General features: G+C 43.4%; 3 protein-coding genes across 5 annotated transcripts in view; 2 read left to right on the top strand and 1 right to left on the bottom strand.

Annotated features, from left to right (window-relative positions):
- The window catches only part of LOC138953217 (uncharacterized), a 77987-nt gene extending 57616 nt beyond the window's left edge, over positions 1–20371 (top strand). For 2 of the 3 annotated variants that reach the window (XM_070325010.1, XM_070325009.1), the window contains exons 5-6: positions 16868–17109; positions 17734–20371. In XM_070325010.1, the coding sequence (XP_070181111.1) occupies positions 16868–17109; positions 17734–20200 (2709 nt within the window). In that variant the 3' untranslated portion in view covers positions 20201–20371. Of the gene's footprint in view, positions 1–16207; positions 16306–16867; positions 17110–17733 lie in introns of those variants that run through there. The other variant, XM_070325012.1, reaches the window with a different exon arrangement.
- On the top strand, positions 1327–3731 carry LOC138952542 (uncharacterized). Its single transcript, XM_070324226.1, has 3 exons — positions 1327–1518; positions 2782–3027; positions 3633–3731. The coding sequence occupies exons 1-3, from the start codon at positions 1327–1329 to the stop codon at positions 3729–3731; spliced, it is 537 nt and encodes a 178-aa protein (XP_070180327.1).
- On the bottom strand, positions 4214–7322 carry LOC138953794 (uncharacterized). The gene has a single exon (XM_070325703.1). The coding sequence runs from the start codon at positions 7031–7033 to the stop codon at positions 4214–4216; it is 2820 nt and encodes a 939-aa protein (XP_070181804.1). The 5' UTR covers positions 7034–7322.
- Positions 20372–21561: the final 1190 nt, after the last annotated feature.

The raw sequence follows: 21561 nt of genomic DNA on the forward strand, positions 1-21561 counted from the left end.
GGCAAGGTCCCACACATGTTGAAATATATACAATATTTAAAAGGGGTAATTTGGATTTCTCCTTGATTAACAAAATAAAAATAAAATACATGTGAGTGTCAAGGGTAACGGTGGAGGGGGCGGTGCCGCTTCTGCAACCCAGGAAGACAACCTCACATCCAGCCCTGAAACGAATAAAACCAACCAACCACGAACGACATACAAGATATTACACAGTGTGTTGCCGAACCTCAGTCCATCCCTCGCGATCCTTTGACGAAAACTGCGGCACAACTTTGCAAGTGCATTTCAGTTGAACCTTCAAAAATCAGAATTCAGTTACAAAAACGAATCGGTCGCAGTGCGATCATGTTGCCATTTGAGACGATGGAATAAAGGAGAATTGTGTCTGCAGGCCACATAGACACGAACAGGCTAAGAGTGGACCGTCGCCTTTGTAGCTCAATACTTACTGGCCGTAATACGTATCGGTAATTCATCAGTGCCATTTGTAATTGTCAGTTGTAACCATGACCACCGTTTTCAGACCAAGGTTGAACCACAGAACCGTATGTCAAGAGTGCCGAAATCAGATTATTTCGCGCGTAGATTTTCAGATGATGGATGAACCAAAGCTGATCAGAACTTTTCCTGGTCAGTGGATACTCATTACTCCTAATGTTGGTAACCCAATAGCGTTATGTGTAATCATCAGTAAATCGTAATCACTGCTATTTTCAGATAATGATGGATGAACAAGAATTGTTTACAATTTTCTGGTGGGCATTCACTACCCGTAACATAATGGTAATTCACTGCATTATTTGTAATTCTCAAGTTTGTCATTATCACCATTTTTCAGATGATGGATGAACAAGAATTGTCCAAAACTTTGTCTTGTGAACATTCACTACCCGTTACATAATGGCAATTCACTGCATTATTTCAGGAATTGTCAGTTTGTCATTATCACCATTTTTCAGATGATGGATGAACAAGAATTGTCCAAAACTTTGTCTGGTGGGCATTCACTACCCGTAACATAATGGTAATTCACTGCATTATTTCAGTAATTGTCAGTTTGTCATTATCACCATTTTTCAGATGATGGATGAACAAGAATTGTCCAAAACTTAGTCTGGTGAGCAATCACTACCCGCAACATAATGGTAATTCACTGCATTATTTCAGTAATTGTCAGTTTGTCATTATCACCATTTTTCAGATGATGGATGAACAAGAATTGTCCAAAACTTAGTCTGGTGAGCAATCACTACCCGCAACATAATGGTAATTCACGATCATTATTTGTAATTCTTTTTTGTCATTATCACCATTTTTCAGAAAATGGATGAACTCGAGCTGTGTGTGGAAGGTGCAGAACCTCGAACGTTCGGCGAGTGGACCGCGGATTTCGTTGATACTTACTACCCGGACGTGGACCAGCGTTGCTACCGGGTACCTGCTTTACATTTCAACCAACAGACGTGGGCAAAAGGGGACAGAACTGGAATATCACGGATGACACTCGTAAAACCGGTAAGCCGTTAAAATAATCCGAGATCGGGTGTGCATAATATATGTCAGCGGGGGTGTGGACATTTTCGACAGTGACATATTCAAATGCAGCCTTCTTTATAGTTCCTTTTATTTTTGTATTTGTTAAAGCACACTTAACCCCCTTTTTTTTTGCCTGTTGTGTAAATTCCTATAGAGGACAGATTGTGTGTTTGTTGTTTATTCAAACCTAGGATTTACTTTTGAAACGACAGCGCACTTCTGGACAAGGGCACACAGACTGGGTGGCCGAGTGGTAACGCACTTGCGCTCGGAAGCGAGAGGTTGCGAGTTCGACCCTGGGTCAGGGCGTTAGCAATTTTCTCCCCCCTTTCCTAACCTAGGTGGTGGGTTCAAGTGCTAGTCTTTCGGATGAGACGAAAAACCGAGGTCCCTTCGTGTACACTACATTGGGGTGTGCACGTTAAAGATCCCACAATTGACAAAAGGGTCTTTCCTGGCAAAATTGTATAGGCATAGATAAAAAAAATGTCCACCAAAATACCCGTGTGACTTGGAATAATAGGCCGTGAAAAGTAGGATATGCGCCGAAATGGCTGCGATCTGCTGGTCGATGTGAATGCGTGATGTATTGTGTAAAAGAATTCCATCTCACACGGCATATAGGAGGGGGGGGGGGTCTCACACGTAGGGGGGGAAAGGCGGAGAATGATGGAGAACTGAGGAAAAGGGCGGCGAAAGTGAGATTCTGCGGAGACTGCTATGTTGAGAATGAGTTGTCTGCGGAGCGGAGAAAGGAAGATAATAGTGTCCTACTTTCATTCTCTGCAGAAAGGCAACAACCAGCCAGCACTTTCATCACTTTCAGGGGAAGTTGCCGACTATTTGCTTCAAACTAGCTTCGCCAATGGCCATGCAAGCCCCCATTTCTCATCCTTCGATTCCTCTTCGTTCTCCCTCTTCTCCAAAATAATTGCAGTTGCAGCTACCCGCGCCCGCGGTGGACACAATTTCTCTCACGCGTCCGGTGTCGTCAAGTCGACACAATCTTCCTGCACAACATTGTGGTTGGGGGGGGGGGGGGGGTATCTGACCACGTTCACTTTTTCCCTTCTCCTTTTACGCCCGTATTTCACAGTCCGTGGTAGCCCTTTGAAACGTTTGATGAAAAAAATAAAAAAGTAAAATCTACGAAACATCATTATAATTATGATAATAGCAACCCTAAAACAAACTTTTGTTCATTTCATGTCAATCCGTCAATACGCGTCATCTATGACGTAGGCTGAGAGTGACGCAATAGGCACGGAAGCCCACACCTTGATGCTGAACGCTGTGCAAGACCTTGGTCAGCTGATGCAGCAGCGTCATCAAAGCCCCTTCTTCATCATCGACTCGCTGGACTTTGACAGTTACCTTGCCAAGGCCAGACCGGCAGAGCCGGGAGGACCGTTGCCCGCTACACCTGGTCAGCGCGGGGAGGTGGATGTCGTGGTCCTCAGTCAGCAGTGGGGCGTTACCTTGATGGAGGTCAGTTGATTACGCTGTCTTTCAAGTGTGTGGGGGTGGGGGAGTTGTGTGTGTGTGTGAGTGTGTGTGTGTGTGTGTGTGTGTGTGTGTGTGTGTGTGTGTGAGAGAGAGAATGTCAGAATGTGTGTGTGTGTGTGTGTGTGTGTGTGTGTGTGTGTGTGTGTGTGTGAGAATGTCAGAATGTGTGTGTGTGTGTGTGTGTGTGTGTGTGTGTGTCTGTGTATGTGTGTGTGTGTGTGTGTGTGTGTCTGTCTGTCTGTCTGTCTGTGCGTCTGCCAGTCTGTCTGCTCTGATTTATTTTGGTCTGCCTGTCTGCTTGTTTTTGTTATTCTGTGTGCCCTTGTCCCTTTCTGTCTCCCTTACCTGTCTGTCTGTCTGTCTGTCTGTCTGTCTGTCCCCCTCCCCCTCTCTCTATCTCCCCCCCGCTCTCTCTCTCTCTCTCTCTCTCTCTCTCTCTCTCTCTCTCTCTCTCTGATTTACAAATGAAGCACTTGCTAAAATGTACAAATGTTGCAACTGAAATTCACAACATGAAAACATCTCTGCTGGCACATTGTCGCTGACATGATGACTTGATGCAACCCTTTCCTTGTTTTATTATGCAGGTAAAAGCTACAGGGCATTCAAAGTGGCGACACGCCGATCAGGAGATACGCGAAAGCGTGCAGAAAGCGGTGAAGCAAGTGCAGAATGCCCGTAAGTAGTAGGAAAGAGGTATGCCTCATGCCTCGGCGCAATGCGCAATGCGCAAGGGTAGGGTCCATCATAAAGTGATAGGTTAAGGTGCCTGTGTTTAAGTAGTGATAAAGAGGGATTGCGTTTAAACGGTTTATTGAGTTTTATATTTTGTCATGTGATTTCATGTGCCTGTACCTGTTGCTCGATACTAATGACCACTCCAGCTGGGGTAAGCACCAATAAAATTCAGTAATTGACCCTCCCTCTGTGTTTTCACGGGCTTGGGACCGTTTTGACAAGGTATGTCAAAGCCACATTGGGGGTTTTTGGGATTAAACAATACGAGCATTATTTACAGAAGCAAAACATGTCTTATCAAATTTATTTACAAAAACGACAAAGTTGTTTGGCATTGGAATGTTAACCATATCACAGGCGGCGGTATCACAGTCAAAAAAAGAAAGAGACCCATTAGAGGGGTATCACAGTCAAAAAAGAAAGAGACCCGTTAGACGGGTGTAGGCAGGGTTGAAACCCCGTCAGAAGCGATCACACGCTTGATGTAGAAAAACGAGAGTGACTTTCTGGTTTGGGAATAGGTGAACATAGACTTTCCGTCTGTCTTGAAACCAGTGTTTGTACCACCACCACTTTCTTGCGTTAGAAGCACCTGTTGGTAAGACTCTTTTGTCAGTTTGTTTTGGTTTTTGTTCAAACCTTTTGAACTAAATTTACTTCCACTGTCCCCCTCACAAAAGTAGGTTTTAGAACACAGACCAATAAACGCATTTCCTTGGTATTCGGTTTTAAAGAGACCGGGTGTTCGTTTGTCATAGTGGACACGCGCTGTACAGGCCTGACAGAGAGTCGGGTCCCATGGGGCGTTAGCTAAACGGGTGTTTTGGAAGGCTGCCTCGTGTTGGTCACAGGCTTGTGCAGGGAACCATTGGTTATACACTTGGTAAAACTGCTCTCGTAGTTCAGGACGAACTACCTCTTCTAACGTTGAAGCGCTAAGCGCCATGTATAGAGAATCTGTATCCATTTCCAAAAGCTGGTAGTCGGCTCTGGACACAAACTTATCTAGAAAATCAAAATGAAACTCCAACATGCGTAGTTTAGCGTACTGGTAAACAAAGTAACCAATCTGAGAGGGAAGTGACCAGTTGATTTTTTTTTTAGCCATCTCTACTTCAGTGACAGAATCTGTCACTTCTGTTAGTTTTTGAAAACGACCATTGTTGATCAGTTTTGAGGCCTCATCAGACAAAACGTAATGAATATCACGATGGTTGGCCACGTTAGTTAAGGTTTTCCCGTAGGCTGAGTTACCGAGCAGTTTGAAAGTTTCAGCTAAGATAGCTTTTGATGGGTCTTGGTCCCCTGCTCGTCTTGCGTTTGAAACGCTGTCACCAAACTGACGGAAACAGGTTTTGGGTTGATACTCCACGATCAGCGTGATGTTTTTAACAACCAACCCGTGCTGCACGTACCAAAACAAGAGGGGTGTGGCTAGCAGAATTTGTTCACCGTGGTAACTCCCAACAAGTGTGCGGCGTGGTTGAGATAAGAGCTTGTGTTTTTCAGCGTAGTCTTTCATAAAATCCCCGATCTGTTCTCGGCTGACAGACTCATTTTTGAAAATAGGCTGCATTTCACTGAAATGTTCTTTTAGATGATCAGGTACATAAATATCACACTGTACCAACCCGAACAAAGTTTTGTTTTGCACCGCGTCTAAGACAGTTTGATCTGTGATGGTAGAAGGATGCCGGAAGGGTTTAAGTGTCGGAAAACGACCTTGTAGAAAAGTCTGAATGGAGGTGTTTTGTTTTTTGTCTGCGTGCCATTCACACTCCCATTTTTCGACGACAGTCACACCCACTTCCTCACGTAGGTATTTGGTGATGTTGGTTGTATGTTCTCTGAGTTCAACTAGTGTTTTTCCGGTGACAGGGTTAGACGTTTTACCGGCGGTCACAGAACAGTCATGCCCGTGGAACAAACATCCGTGAAACTGATAGCAAATTTGATTTGTGGCATCCCAACCATCAACTCTAATCTTTTTTCGACCAAGGGCCTTCTCTTTCGCGTTAAACTTATGTTGGAGATGGATCTGTTTTGATGCCATGACCCACTCCAACCATTCCCGAGCTAGCTGACCGTAGGGATCTGTTTTTTCCGCTTTAAAAGCGTTTTCTTTTCTACGAATGACAGGGTGCTCTGTGGGCATGTCTTGCATGAGTGCAGCTAAATACAGCGCATTTGCATCAAATCCCTGAACAGACTGTACCGTTTTGTCCTGATTACCACGAATGTATGTTTTGTCTTTTTCGTGGTATCTGTGAAAGACAATAGACGGACCCCCGACAATGTTCTTTCGCAAAAGTGCGTGAACGTCTTTTTGTTTTTCGTTAAAAAGTGAAAAGTAGGTATCTGAAGACAACGTGTCAAACAGATACTTCAGTGTCACACCGGGGACAGAAATACCGTCTTTCAGCAAATCAACTCGCAGACTAGCGTACATACTAATCTGATGCTGCAAAGCAACCAGAAACGGCCCTGTGTCTAGGTTGTTGTACCACACCAAAAAATCCTTCAAAGTCATCATTTTGTTTTCAGTCCACACACGCTGACAAAAAGCGTACTCTGTATCAGAAATATTTGAGTTTTTGAGCTTACTAAAAAAAGCTGCATGGGGTGGGAGTTCTCTTTCATCTAGTGTACTTAGACTAGTGACGTATTCATAGCAGAAAAAACCCTTTTGCTCTTCGACACCGAACGCCTTGAGGTACTTGGAATAACTAAAACCTGGCGCAAGAAAATTGTTGATGTCGAGAAACCGAAGTTTGTCTGTACAAAGACACATATACTGGTTGTTTCGTTTAACAACAAACTTGAAAGGGGGTCTTTTAGGGGCCTTCTTTTTTCCCTCTGTTTTGACTTCTTTGTCTTCTTCTTCTTCTTCTTCTTCTTCTTCTTCTTCTTCTTCACCCACGGTATCAAAACCATCTGGTTCAAAAACAGGGTCTGTTTGACTGTCGTCTTTTGGAAGATCGTTATGGGCTGTTTTGTCTTTGACAAACTTTTCAATGAGAAAAGGTTTGATCACATTCAGATCGTAGCGGGAAGAATTGAAACCTACGACAGGCAGTTCTTGTAAATACTCATATAATTTCTGTCTGAGTCTTTCTACGGGGATGTTGAGGTTATCTGTTTCTTGTTGTTGTGTCTCTTCGATCTCAGTCAACTGGTCAAACACATCTTTAAATTCTTCACAAAGAAGAGCGCAGGAGGCCTCGGAGATACGTTCTAGGTAGTTAACCATGTTGTTCACTAGTTCTTGAGGGTTACCTTTACTCACAAAACAGGTTGGTTCTGTGAAATGGGGAACATTACTGCATACAGAAACAGAAAGAGGAATATGTTTTGCTGTATACTGTGTACAGTTTGACTCAGCTGATTTTGTCTGTGGCAAGTTATCTGTGTCAAAAAACACCTCAAAATCAAAAGTCGCTCTGTAGGGAAAAACAAAATCTGTGGCTACCTGAACACCGTGGTTTTGTAACTGTTGAAAAATGTTTTGGGGTGGTGAGTAAACCCCGCCTTTCAACGTTTCTTTTGAACCCTCACCCTGACAAGTCTGTTCATGTCGATTCATTTTAAACAAAGACGACCAGAGTTTCCCGCATTTGGAACAAGCCAAAGCATGACCGAGTTTATCAATGTCTAAAATGTACATGAAATGGTCTTTGTAACGCAAGAGGCGCATAACGCCAGAATGTTTGTAAGCGCTACGACGCAGAGGAACGAGACAGACAGGTGTTTGGTTCTCATCAAACTCAAACACATCTATGTTCACCTTAAACTCAGATTCAATCGACTCAAGTTGAAACAAAGTGACCCCCGGAAAGTGGACAGGGGGGAAATGTCCGGCCCACTGTTTGAACAAGGTTTTTGTGGGTTTTTGCAAAGAATGAAGCGAGGCTCCTTTGTACAAAGCAAGACAGCGAAAGAGACACAGACCATCAGTATAAGGAAAATGATGATTCTGATCTTTTTGGAGTTTGTGCAAGAACGGTGTGTTTGTGATGTAGTCAGGTAGACTACCACAGGCACATCCGATAGGAAAGTCAGTCAAAGGCGTGACATAGAAACTGGAAGACATGATGGTATGAACAGCATACCGAGAGTTTGGGCGTTCGAGTCTAACTTGTTCTAGAATGTCACGGTCACTGATTTCATCGAGAAAAGAAAGAAAGTCCTGCTTTGAGTTGATCAGGCGCGGTCGTTGTAAGACAGAGTGGTTATTGACTGAGGCATGAAAGAAAGACAAGTCACCCGACTCTTTGTTTTTGAGAAGAAAAGAGTGAGAAAAATTGATTTTGAAGCGTTTGTTCTGTTCATGGAACAGATCAAGAAGCGACTCGTCCCAATCAGGGAAATCAGAACAAGGGTTCCAGAGAATGGTATAGGTTGACTGAAGTTTACCAGGCCGCTTATGAGATTTAACAGAATTCCAATGCTTTTCGTACATTTGTCTTTCTTTAGAAGGTAACTTTTTGATTTTTTCTTTTTCTAGACTTCGTTTGTTTAACCCTTTTTTGGGGGAAGGGGCTTCCTGTGAAGACGAACTTTTTCTTTTGGACCCAGCGACTGTCGGCGCTGGTGGTGGAGGTGTCCGACTCGCAACATCTTGGCAGTTTTTGGTTTTTTCATGCCGAGCAAGGCCGTGTTTTCTGCTAAACGACTTGCCGCACATAGCACAGAGAAAAGGTCTGGCTTTGTTATGGGCTTCGTTAACATGAGCGTTAAGGTTGTAGTTTTGTGTAAAAACCTGTTCACAGTGCGGGCATTGGTTACGCTGCAATAAAAAAAAAGAAGTATGTCTGAGCTACAAAAAAACAATATCAAAAAAAATCTTACATAAAAACATTTATTTTTCTAAAAAGCTATGTCTGAGAAAAAAGTAACACTCTACCTTTATTTTTTTTATCTTTACAAAAACAAAATCAACTTACCAAATCTGTTGAGGCCGGTTGTGGCGTTGTGTTAGCGTCACTGCTGCTGCTGCTGTTGGTCGCCATAGTTGTTTTTGTTCACCACCACCCACTTGTAAAGTCGAAGAGACATTCAAGACTTAGCCCCAGAAGAAGCTTAATTATACCCCCTTTTGACCGCATCACCGCCGTATTCTAACTACGCGTTTCTATTTTTAGGTGCTGACCAATCAACAAGTTCTAACATGTTTAGGTCTTGTGTCTCTGTGGTGCAATACTCGGGCGTAAGCACCCAGAAGAACTTTTTTTTTATACCCCGCCTCACACCTGTGTCTTACTACGCGATTCTATTTTTAGAGGCTGACCAATCAACATGGTCTAACATGTAAGGTCTTGCATCTCTGTGGTGCAATACTCAGATGTAAACACCAGAAAGAACTTTTTTTTATACCCCTCTTTTTGGCCGCATCACACTAGTGTCTAACTACGCGTTTCTATTTTTAGTGCTGATCAATCAACAAGTTCTAACATGTTTAGGTCTTGCATCTCTGTGGTGCAATACTCAGACGTGATCAGTCTCTAACCTAACATTAGGTATGACTGACTGTAGAACAGCTCGTGTTCGATGTAAATGTACCTTATAACACCCACATAAACCATTAGACAGCACAAACAACCAACAATAGGCCATTCAACAACATCAACAATAGCAAAACAAAACAACAACAACACAAATAACACACAAACAATTAAAATAAAAAATTTAAAAAAAGTTTTGCAACGAGTTTGTTCAACTCTTTTGAGAAAAAGTGGTTGGTCCTGATAAGGACCGGGGGAGAAGCTCGTTGTCGGTGGGTGTTGTGGTCGGGCTGGGTGCAAGTTTTAGAAGATGACCCTGAAAATATATTTTAAAACATCATTAAGTACTAAGTAAAAAAATAAAAAAAAAAATAAAAAAAATAAAAATTAAAAAAATAAAATAAAAAAATAAAAACACGGTTTTATTTTTTACACTAATTTCTTATTTATTTACAACTATCAACCCACCTTGGTTTGTTTTGTTTAATCATTTTTTTTCTTCCGCGTCTAGAAGTAGTTGATCAATACAAAAATCAACCACGGATGACGTAACCTCATCAACGTTCAAAAGGCGTTTTAAGGCTGTTTCTGTGTACAACCCAACACGTTCTTCGATTGTGAGCATAAGACAGCTGTGACCTAGTTGATTTCCTTGGTTTAGCTCACAGCCTTCACAAAGTTCGTAACTCAGGTTACAGATGTTTGTCCACATCAAACTAAAAAAAAGCCGAGTATGAACACGACCTGTAACTTGGTTCACAAAACGATGCATCTTTTTTGGTTCGAAAAAGTTGTATCTAACTGACGCTGTTCAAAACTAGGGGTCGGTATAAAGACTCTTGCTGCTGGTGTCTAACTAAAAACAACGCCCCTTCCACACCCTTGGTACAAAGTGTGTGTGTGTGTGTGTGTGTGTGTGTCGATTCATCACACGGGTACTCTTTCGCTCGCTCGCTCGCTCTCTCTCGCTCTCTCTCTCTCTCTCTCTCTCTCTCTCTCTCTCTCTCTCTCTCTCTCTCTATCTATCTCTCTCTCTCTCTCATACATACACACACTTACACCTACCTCCCAATTCATCTCCCCCGCCCCCGTGGTCTCTTACTCTCTTGTTCTCTTTTTTTAACTAACTAGCACTTACCTGAGTTTGTTAGTTGTCTTCTACACCGCTCTCAGGGTCATCGTCTCGCACCGCATCTAGGTTGTGCACATAAACCTCAAACCAGTCATCGTCCTCAAAAGCATCCTCATCATGGTCTGACTCCATACCACCATCACTCCCACTATCCACAAAGAGATGCGGATGGTTTTGAAAATAGCGTACTGGTAAAAAAAACATCCCTGACATAGGGTAGGAGATTGTCCTTTATGTCCTGCAAACGGGGGTTGTAATAGACAACTCCCCCAAACATAATATCAACAGCTCGCTCTCCCCACATCGTCAGCAGCTCTACTTCGTCCTCTATCCAACAGGTGTGGATGGCCCAGGGGTCAACAACAAAACAGCCAGGACAATCAGTTCTCGCAAAGTTCTTACACAAGTCAAACACCTGTTCTACACGGGTGCATGTCCAAACATCCATGGTTTTTCGTATGATTTACCAAAATGGCTGTGGAGTAGTTATCTGAGTCTAGCTGCTACAGCTTTTATATTTGTACATCAGCTACCACCCCACCCCTTCTCACCAGTCGAACTAACTTCCACATCCCTCCCCACACCGTTTGTCTGGTACTAATCTAAGCATTACACCCTAAGCAAACCTCGATAGAGAAACCACGTCCTATTAAACTTCTCTAACTGCTGACCACCTCTGGTGGTTTATCGGCGAGGGGCCTCCGCGAAGCGCAGGGTTATCATTTTAATTGCCTTATCCTGACACCTCTGATAGTTATTAGCGCCATAAAAGAGAGGGCTCCGCAAAGCGCAGAGAAAGTGTGAATGTATGTGTGTGTTTGTGTAAATATCCTCACAGACTTGTGAAGGAAACCATTTGGACCACTATTGGTAGAAGTCTTTTTTTGAAGTCTGGTTTGATAGCTTCTTCAAAGGCTGGGGTAGAGAGAACCATGTACAGGGAGTCTATGTCCATTTCACAAAGTTAGTAATCGTCCCGAGGCAAAAACTTGTCTACCAAGTCAAAGTGGAACTGCAACATTCACACCTTGGTCTACTGGTAGCCGAAAAAAACCTGATCTGCAGACACACAAAAAGAAGGTCTAAGTTGTTGTAGACCGAGGGTGTTGATTTAGAACGGTAACAGTCTACGTCGGACCTTCTTGACACTGTCTTCAAATCAGTTTCTTTATATGACTATGAAAAAACCACATCAGCTAAGATGAAGGTATTGAAGACAAAAAAATGACACTGACAAAAGTTTTTTATTTTTTAATTCATCTGATACATTTTTTGTTTTAAAGAAAAAAAAACACTGTCAAGGTTTTGGTATGTCGGAATTTGTCCACTTTGTTTGGCGGTTACATGATCCATTATTCGAGTTGATCATACAAAATAAATAGAAATATGACATCTTCAACCCGGTTTCCTTTTTTTAGTATCACGTTTTTTTGAAATCTTGGTCGAGCCTTACCTTTGTTTCCAAATCCTCCCTCTGTGTTTACACGGGTTTGGGACCGTTATGACATCTCTGTCAAAACCACATTAGAGACTTGGCTCTTGAATGATAGGTCATGATTATTTACAAAAAGAAAAAACAAAACAACACCAGTCAGTTACATGAGAAGAGGTTGGAGGGCGATTCCAGTTGAGGGTGGGCTTGAGCATTTCCACTTCAAACAGTTTCTCTGTCAGCGGGGTCACCTTTTCGAAAACAAAGAGTCATTTAGAAGTTGTTTTTTTTGTGTTTCCTTTTCTTGTCTGTAAAAGATACATCCGTGTGGTTGCCATGGGAATGTTGGTACAGGGGTGTTCAAAAACTCTGTTCCCTTGTCAGTTTGCACTTTAAAAGGTTTTGTGTCCTAAATCCATAATACTTTTAAAAGCTGACAACAACAACATCGCTCCTGTTTTGTTTTTTCAGCGGTTTTAAAAAAACGAGGGTATACAGGATTTTTTTACGACGGAGAACGATGACATCAATAATAAAAAGTATAACCATTCGTTTCACAGAAGTATAAAAACAGCACCTGTTAAAGATTGCCTCGCTAACAAAGAAACAACGAAGAAGTTTGGCAAGTTTTGTACGAACAACCCCAAAAGAAAACTACTTTTGGTGTATAAAACCTTACATCGTGAGTAAGACTTACAGCAACCAAGAGCTGGTTTAGTGAGTTTATAAAAAAAATAAATAAAAAATTTAAAAAAAGCAGTGAATCATACAGACAACAAAAAAACAAAAAAAACAAAAAAAAAAGAAAAAAGTACGTGTTAATTTACTCAAAAATATCTCGTTGTGGATGAGTCCCGAGTTGTTAAGAATTTTTAAAAACAGATGTTACCCAACAACCCATCACAGGACCTGGTCACTTTGGTGGAAAAAGTTATGTTAGATTTACATAAATATTTTATTCCTCTCGCATCGCTTTCCGCATCGGCCCCTATTGAATTTAACATAAGTGGTGGGAGAAGTGAATATCTGGATTTGACAAAGACATTTTTGTATATTCGAGCTAAAGTGACTCAAGGTAACGGTGTCCCACTACCCGCCGACATCGACGTGGCTCCAGTAAATCTGTGGGTGTATTCTCAGGTGGAAGTGTCTCTTAATCAAAACTCTGGTATGATGGGGCGACTACATGTGTCTGTTATGAACCAGGGTCGGATTTTTTGTTTTGTTTAATGGTGTGGCTGTAAAACTTCGACTCATTCTACCAACAACAACAAAAACAGTTTTAATGTGATGAGTCACGGATTAATCCTGCTTACCTAACGGTGGTTACACACCTTTTTGTTTGTCAGAAAAGTAAAACTAAAGCCATCTGTAAGTCTTGTTCACACAAAAACCCTAGAGAGGTCCACAGCCAAATACCCTCTAAAAAGAGTAGATATGAAATCTTACGGGGTCCCTTGTGGAAACCTTAGTGCTGTTTTAGACAATTTGTTTCTCAGCCAACCACCAACACGCGTTGTAGTAGGAGTAGTAGAGAGCGCTGTGTTTAAAGGAAGCTACGCCAAAAATCCATTTAACTTTAAAACCCGCAACTTGAATTTCCTCTGTCCCTATGTTGATGAAAAACAAGTCCCTACAAAAACCACTAACACCAGAGTTTTGAAAACAGACAGTATGTGAGAAGTTTCTTTGGAACTAAAGTTTAGTGTACCCCTGACAGAGTCTGTTAACGTTATTGTGTATGCAGAAATGGACTCGTTGCTAGAAATTGATCAGAGTAGACAGGTTATCACTGCTTTTACAGCATGAATGGACTAGAGCTCTCTCGCCTACTGTTAAGCCACCCGTGGCAAGACGGTCGAATGTGGATGTTTACACCAGAGACCAACTTCCTTCTGAGATAAATTTACTTCAAACCTCGTCTTACGTCATAAACACAGACCCAGGTTGGCTCTCATTGGGTTGGTGTATATTATGATGGTCAGGGAATATTGAATATTTTGCTAGTTTTGGTTTAAAATCGAATCACAAAGACATTGAAGGTGTTTTTTTTAATGTTTTTGTATGCGTTATTGGTTTGTGTTCTAAAACCAACGAACAGTTATTACAGGGATGTTAAGTTCTACTTGTGGTTTGTTTGCAATGTATTTCATCATCAAAAAGAGTCAAGGTACAAGACTCCGTTACATCATTTCTATTTTTAACCCCCAAAACCCTGTTGTAAATGACCGTAAGTTCATAGCACTTTTTTTAGAACTGCGTTAACGCAACAAGTCTAAAGCTGTTGTTGTAAAAAATAGTAACTGATGTCATAGGTTAAGGAGGTTATGTATAAAGATGGTGTTGCCTAATTTTTTTTTTACTAAATCCCTTGATCGAATCACAAGACAACACCATCTACTCTACGCTACAGTCTAAAAAGACAGTCTCCTAGAGGTAAAAGTTGTTTAACACTTTTGTTGTTGTTGTTGCTGAGAACGACAAAAGAGATGTTTGACGAGGAAGATCCTCTGTTTAGCTCACCGCTACCCGAATCTGATATGTTTCCTTTGGGTCGAACCATTTTCGCGAGTGTCAGAACGTAGCGAAAACTTGTGAAAATCCACATCAGACATTACATCACCCAAGGAAACAGAAAAAACAGACGCGTGCGACCAAGTCAAAGAGGGGTGGTTTTGGCCAGTAAAGAATTTGCTCGCCTGGTCAAAGTCCGAGAAAGGCTGTTGAAGCGACTTAAAGCACAAACAGAAGTTGTAGCTAGAGAAGTTAAAAAACACCAGACGTGTCAGAAGAGTCCAGAACAAAAAAGAAAAAACACCAGCAACCGAACTACCTCACACACCTGTCAAACACTCGGAGAGCAGCAAATGTTTTGGCTTTTTTATTTTTTTTATTTAATTTTTAATATTCAAAAGACTGATGTCACTTTTATAATAAAATGCTCATATTGAAAAAGTTAATAACTATGTGTCTGAATAACTCTTGAATGCTACCGTGAGCAGTTTTATGTATTGTTTTGTTACTCTTTACGTCTGACTTTTTTACCTTCTTGTTTGGAAGTACTTGTGTAAACGCGCGCGCATGTGTGTGTGTGTGTGTGTGTGTGTGTGTGTGTGTGTGTATGTGTGTGTGTGTGTGTGTGTGTGTGTGTGTGTGATCGGAGGTGTGTGTGATCGGAGGGGTGTGTGTGTGTGTGTGTGTGTGTGTGTTTGCACTTACATTTTATTCCCACCACACATATAATCCTACCGCTTACATAGTCTATCAACAACAAAATTAAAAAAAATTAAACAGTGTGTGATCGGAAGTGTGTGTGTGTGTGTGTGTGTGTATGTGTGTGTGTGTGTGTGTGTGTGTGTGTGTGTGTTTGCACTTACATTTTATTCCCACCACACATATAACCCTACCTCTTACATAGTCTATCAACAACAAAATTTAAAAAAATTAAACACCGCAACAACGAAGAAAATAAATATCAAAAACAAAATAATACCTATCTTATCTGGTGTACCTATCAAAACCTTGTATGTAGAACAACCGTTTCTATTTTTAGTGCTGACCAATCAACAAGGTCTAACATGTTTAGGTCTTGCATCTCTGTGGTGCAATGCTCAGACGTGATCAGTCTCTAACCTAACATTATGTATGACTGACTGTAGAACAACTCGTGTTCGGTGTAAAATGTACCTCCGATGTTTATAACACCCACATAAAAAACAACAATCTGAGTCTACTTGTTAAAACTTTTGTTATATGTGTACATCAGCTCCCATCCCTCTCATCAGTCGAGCTAACTTCCACACCCACCCCACACCATTTGTCTAGCACTAATCTAAGCATTAAAACCTAATCAACCCTCGGGGTAGGCAAACCACCTCCTATTAAACTTCTCTAACCGCTGGCCACCTCTGGTGGTTTTATCGGCGAAGGGGTTCCGCAAAGAGTAGGGCTACCATTTTTATTACCTTATCCTGACACCTCCCCTGACAGGGCACCAAACTACATAGCTATTAAAGAGAGAGGGCTCCGCGAAGCGCGGAGAAAATGGGAGGGGATTACTGTCAATAGAAAGGAGGCGGCTCAGTAACCCAGCCGCGTTAAGCACCAATAAAAAAAGGCCGGGGGGGCAGTAATCCTGTCATTACCCCAGCTGGAGTGGTCATTAGTATCGAGCAACAGGTACAGGCACATGAAATCACATGACAAAATATAAAACTCAATAAACCGTTTAAACGCAATCCCTCTTTATCACTACTTAAACACAGGCACCTTAACCTATCACTTTATGATGGACCCTACCCTTGCGCATTGCGCATTGCGCCGAGGCATGAGGCATACCTTTTCCTTACTACTCCCGTAACATCATACGTCGAATCATGCCCGACCTCTTCAGCCGGGAAAGTTGTGTGGCAATGGTTGTCGCCCTTCCTTACCTTACATCACAGAGACTGCAACAGGTTCTGTGTGTGTGTGTGTGTGTGTGTGTGTGTGTGTGTGTGTGTGTGTTCGTGTGTGTGTTTGTGTGTGTGTGTGTGTGTGTGTGTGTGTTCGTGTGTGTGTGTGTGTGTGTTTGTGTGTGTGTGTGTGTTCGTGTGTGTGTGTGTGTGTGTACGTGTGTGTGTGTACGTGTGTGTGTGTGTATGTGTGTGTGTACGTGTGTGTGTGTGTGTGCCTGTGTGTGTGTGTGTGCGCGTTTGTGTGTGTGTTTGTGTGTGTGTGTGTGTGTGTGTGTGTGTGTCTCTCTCTCTCTCTCACTAAAAAAAAAAAAAAAAAAAAAAAAAAAGCATGTATATTTTGCTTATTCTGTTACCCTCGATAAATAAATAAAGTTCAAAGTACAAAATTCTCTCTCTCTCTCTCCCTCTCACTCTCTCTCGGCGTAGTCGCGCATGACCCCACCATCAACCGGAAGGTCCGCAAAAGCTGCATGTAGTTTGAATATAATTATGTGACACTGAGCTGTATACAGACTAGTCTACATATGTCACTGGGATGTCACAGCTTATTGGCTCTGTGCAGGCGCTGAATGATCACAAGCATGAAGGCATTGTGTTTCTGTGCAAAGACGACTTGCACGAGCCCAAGTCTCAGGTCACAGCGGAAAACAACACTAAGGCGACAGCAACCTCTTCTGAAACCGCCCAGCAACAGCGTCCTTCTCCTCTCTATCGGTGGTGGATGGATAACTTCAACGGCGGTGACGATCACTGCGATAGACCGCCAGCCATGCCACTGCAAGACATCAAAACTATTGTCGGAAGGTAAATTTTATGCTAAAGATATAGCTTGAAGTCAGCGGGTCTGTAGAAATAAAGACCTTGTTTCCACCGTGATCGAAAGCTACATGATCACATTGTCGTTCGTATTTTCAGTATTCGCCTTTTTCTCACTTATCGGGCTCTCTTTACTGCCTTTGCCTTGCGCCTTCTCACTGATAAGATGTTTTCCCTGTTTGTTGGTTGGTTATTTCTTTGTTTGTTAAAACTCGAGAGTTTAACTTTTCTTTTGCACTAATTGTCCACTCTTTCGGCTTTTGTTCTGACAATGTTCACATTGCTTTCTGTTTGTTGGTTTGTTTTGTCAACGCTCAGAATATTTTGTTTTGCGAACTCTTCCTGTGCAATCATTGTCTAAGCTTAAAGTCTTTTGGGGCTTCTGTTCTTTCTGCTATCTCCTACTTCTAATTTTGTTCGTCACGGCCAGTATACAGGAGAGGAAACTAGAGACTTTAGTCCGGAATAAACTGCATTGAGGGTACACAGTTTATTCCGGACTGAAGTCTCTAACCTCGACTTATGCATACCGGTCTTCAACATCAACTGTTTGTTTTCCATACACCGTGTAACAAAGCAATATCACTTCTTCTTCCTCGCCGGCCGAACCAGAGTACTGGGGTTGCTGTCCGTGGTGGCGATTAGTACCAAGACCAGACCCCGAGTGGAGGTGCGCACCAGGGCCCAGGCCATCAGTCAGGTGGCGGACTGCTTTTCTCGAATCGTCCTCACGCCGGCCCAGGCCGCTATTCTGGCCTCCAAGCGACACACACACGTCTGTCTGGCCGGCTGTGTGGGGTCCGGGAAGACACTATTGCTGCAACTGAAAGGACGTCAGTGGTTGCGGGAAGGCAGGAGGGTGGTGATTCTCAACATCAGGACGACGGCCAGAGGACGTGCCGCGGGCCACGTTCTGGAGGACGCCATCGCCAATGACGTGGCAGCGGCGAGAAGGGGCAGCGTCTTGAGATACAACACGACTGTGGCTGAGCTCGACATTGCCAAGTTGAAGGCTGAGCTGAGAGACGACCGAGAGTCTACAGAGGATGTTTGTTTTCTTCTGGACGAACTGTCTCCGCGCCATACGGCGGGCATCATCCCCAAGCTGAGACACACCTTCCTGCACAATCCAATCTGGTTCGTTTCTTTGGCCGTCGCACGAGTTCCAGCTGGCTTCCACCTGTACCGGTTGACGCAGTGTCTGCGGTGTCCACCCAGCATCCAGCTCTTGCTGAAGGAGTTAGATCTGAACCCTTTCCACAAGAATGCGTACAGCACGCGGAGCGTAGCCCAAGGCCTGCCCTGCGACGGTCCCCCGGTCTTCTTCATCTATCACAAGGACCACAAGAATGATGTCAGGCCTGACAACTGCGTCAAGTGTGCTGAGGAACTTGTAGAGTTTATGAAAGCTGAGCTCAGGTTGGTGATTCATGCAAGAAGCTCAGCAGAAGAACCGGAAGAACAGGCATTTTCGACAGCGACAGCAAAGAAACGCTGCTCGACAGTGTGTTCGCAGTCTACGGACAAATCCAAATCCAAGTATGTGGAAGCTAAACCGCTATCTTTCCGCGATATTCTTATTCTCATGTCTCTGCCAAACGCTTACTTCAAACATGTAGGAGGTGGTCACTGGGAAACGAAGATAGAAGACGTGTTGGAGTTCATCATCTCCGCGGGCTTGAGCCTGTTTCTGTTCTCCCTAAGCGAGCAAGGTGTTCCCTGCAGTCCCGTGATTGACAGCACGTCTGCTGAGATCGCCAGACCCGTTGAAAACAAAGTCATCATCACAGACGTCCTGGCTGTCCCCAGTCTGGAACGCAAGGTGGTCATCTTCTTACCTGGCGGAGAGGTGCCAATAGATTCCCAAGTGGACAGCTGCAAGCTTCGAAAACTCCTTGACGCTTGTCAGGAATCTGATCCATCAGACAAAGGCTTCATATCCAAGACCGTTTCACCTCAGTCGTGTCAGCAAAGCAGCAAACCACCGTCCAGCAAAACCGAAGGCCACCAAAACCAAACTCAGCAGTCACTCGAAGCCCTTGTAGCATTTTTCAAACCTTCATGCAACTCAAAAGAACCGCCTTCGCCCGACGAAGTGAAGCGACATATTCTGCGGATTTTTGGAAACACATTGGTGAGATATATGGAAAGCATCTCGAAGGGTTTGAGTCCTTCAGAGAGTGACGTTCATGCCAAAGACAAAACGCCATTAGCATCAGGAGGTAAAGAGGAAGTCAAGGGGAAGCAACTCAGAATGGGTATGGATCTTAGGGGAGACTCACCCAGTCTTCAAGCCGCTTTCTATCAGTTTGCAAAACCTCAAAGACGCAACACCCAGTTTGCAAAACCTCAAAGACGCAACACCAAGAATCCCGTTTCATCGCACACCGCCCAGTCCCACCACAAGGACTCTGATCGGTCCCTATTTCTTGTGCCAGACAGAAAAACGCTCATAGCAGCCGAGGAAGATGATGTCAGGGACGCCGAGAGAGAACGTGAAAGTAAGGAAAACAACCAAGAGGGAGTAAGGAAGAAAGAAGGGCTCACAAAGGGGGGCGAGAGCATGAATGACAACAAGGTGGGTAGCGGAGAAAAAATTGAAGCGAAGCAAGACGGTCAAGGTGAGGTTGGTCCTGGGGCAGAAAACAAAGAGGAAGACGAGAGAAAAGGAGGCATCGAAGAGGGAGTCAAGAATGCAAACGACTACGCAGAAGGCGGTGACATGACGAAAGACAACAAAGAGAAAAGCGAGATTCCGGGAGACAGCAGTGGAGAGGAAAGCAAGGAAATCGGCGCGGGGGACGATGAAAATAAGTGTGGAGACCAAAAAGAAGATGAGAGAAAAGAGGGTGTTCCTGGGAAGTGTGACACGGCTGAAGCTGGTGCAGAAATGGGACGGTCAGTGAAGGAGGAGGCACATCGCACCGCAGCCAGCAGCGAGCAGACGGAGGATGATTTGAGACAGTCCGAGCTGCGTCGTATCCGCCAGGCCGTGTCTTCACTGTCCATGGATGACCAGGACTCGTTGTTCATGGCCGCCTCACGCTGTCTGTCCCAACTGGTTGTCATCATCCCTTGAATATATATACGTTTCTTGTATTCTAGGGATTATCTGAACACTTTGTCTCCGCGCTTTGCCCCCGTGTTCTTTTAAACCGTCACCGTGCTTCGTGGGTCGTGGACGACCCAGAGTCTCACAAAAGTGTCGGTATTTCTGAAACTATTGGGAGTATCACATTTTGATAGAAACTTCATGTAATTCTCAAACACCATAGGACGCTCTCATCGACCACTCTCAGACTCAGAAGAATTATCTTTGTAAACAAACAAATAAACAATGACGTAATTTGAACTGGACAGTCCGGATGATGTTGGTCGTGGGAATTAAAGAAGGGTTTTACGATGTTTATCCCTATTCGGATGGCGTGGGTCGTGTACGACCCATACTTTTTACGTTGGATCCTTCTTCTAAAGTATGGGTCGTACACGACACACATCATCCGGACTGTGTAGTCCAAAGCGTGATCGGGTGAAGGTTAAGACTAGAGGATGCAAAGGACCAGGGCATGCTGTTCATGGTGCCGCTCCCAACTTGTCATAATCCCCTGAAAGTTTCCGGTTCTTGGGATGATCTGAACGCTTTTTCCGTTCTTCTAAGACTTGAGGATGCGAACAAGCAGGGCTCGCTGTTCAGGATCTATTCACGGAGCCACTCCAAAGTCATCGTCATCACCCCATGATCTGCATGTTGTATGGAGAGTCTTTCACATGGCTCCAGTCTTTCGGATTTCATTTTATGTATGATTTGACAGTCAAACCAGCGGGATTGCCTTCAGATTGCTGTTTGTATTACTAAATCTTAACAGAAAGACTCGTAAAAAGCTTATTTTTGCTGCGATATTAGGTGAAAATAGCTCTCTCTCTCTCTCTCTCTCTCTCTTTCTCTCTCTCTCTCTGCGTGTGTGCGGGTGCGTGCTTGTGTGTGTATGTGTGCACAGTGGGATATATAACATGAGCACAACGTCCAAGTTTTAATTCTGATCAGGGTTTAACTTGAAAAACGACCTCCACCAAGCTCCAAATTAAAAGCAAGAATTCAAAACAGCGCGCGCGTGCGCAAACACACACACACACACACACACACACACACACACACACACACACACACACACACACGCGGTAGTCAATTTTCGTGTGAGTATTTATTTTTATCAAAAATTGAAGACTTGATACTCGTAGCAAAACAAACAACAACAGTATGCGTTTACTACGATGCGGACCTCATACGTAGATCTTTGTCGCACATTTAACACCAATTAATGTAAGCAGCTGTATAGGCAGGTGAAAATAGGTCAATAACAGACAAGTGAAAACACGACATAAGAACCCACCCCCCCACCCCACCCCACCCCACCCCCAAACACACACACACGGACTGAC

Source organism: Littorina saxatilis, linkage group LG17, assembly GCF_037325665.1.
Source record: "Littorina saxatilis isolate snail1 linkage group LG17, US_GU_Lsax_2.0, whole genome shotgun sequence".
Lineage (NCBI taxonomy): Eukaryota > Metazoa > Mollusca > Gastropoda > Littorinimorpha > Littorinidae > Littorina > Littorina saxatilis.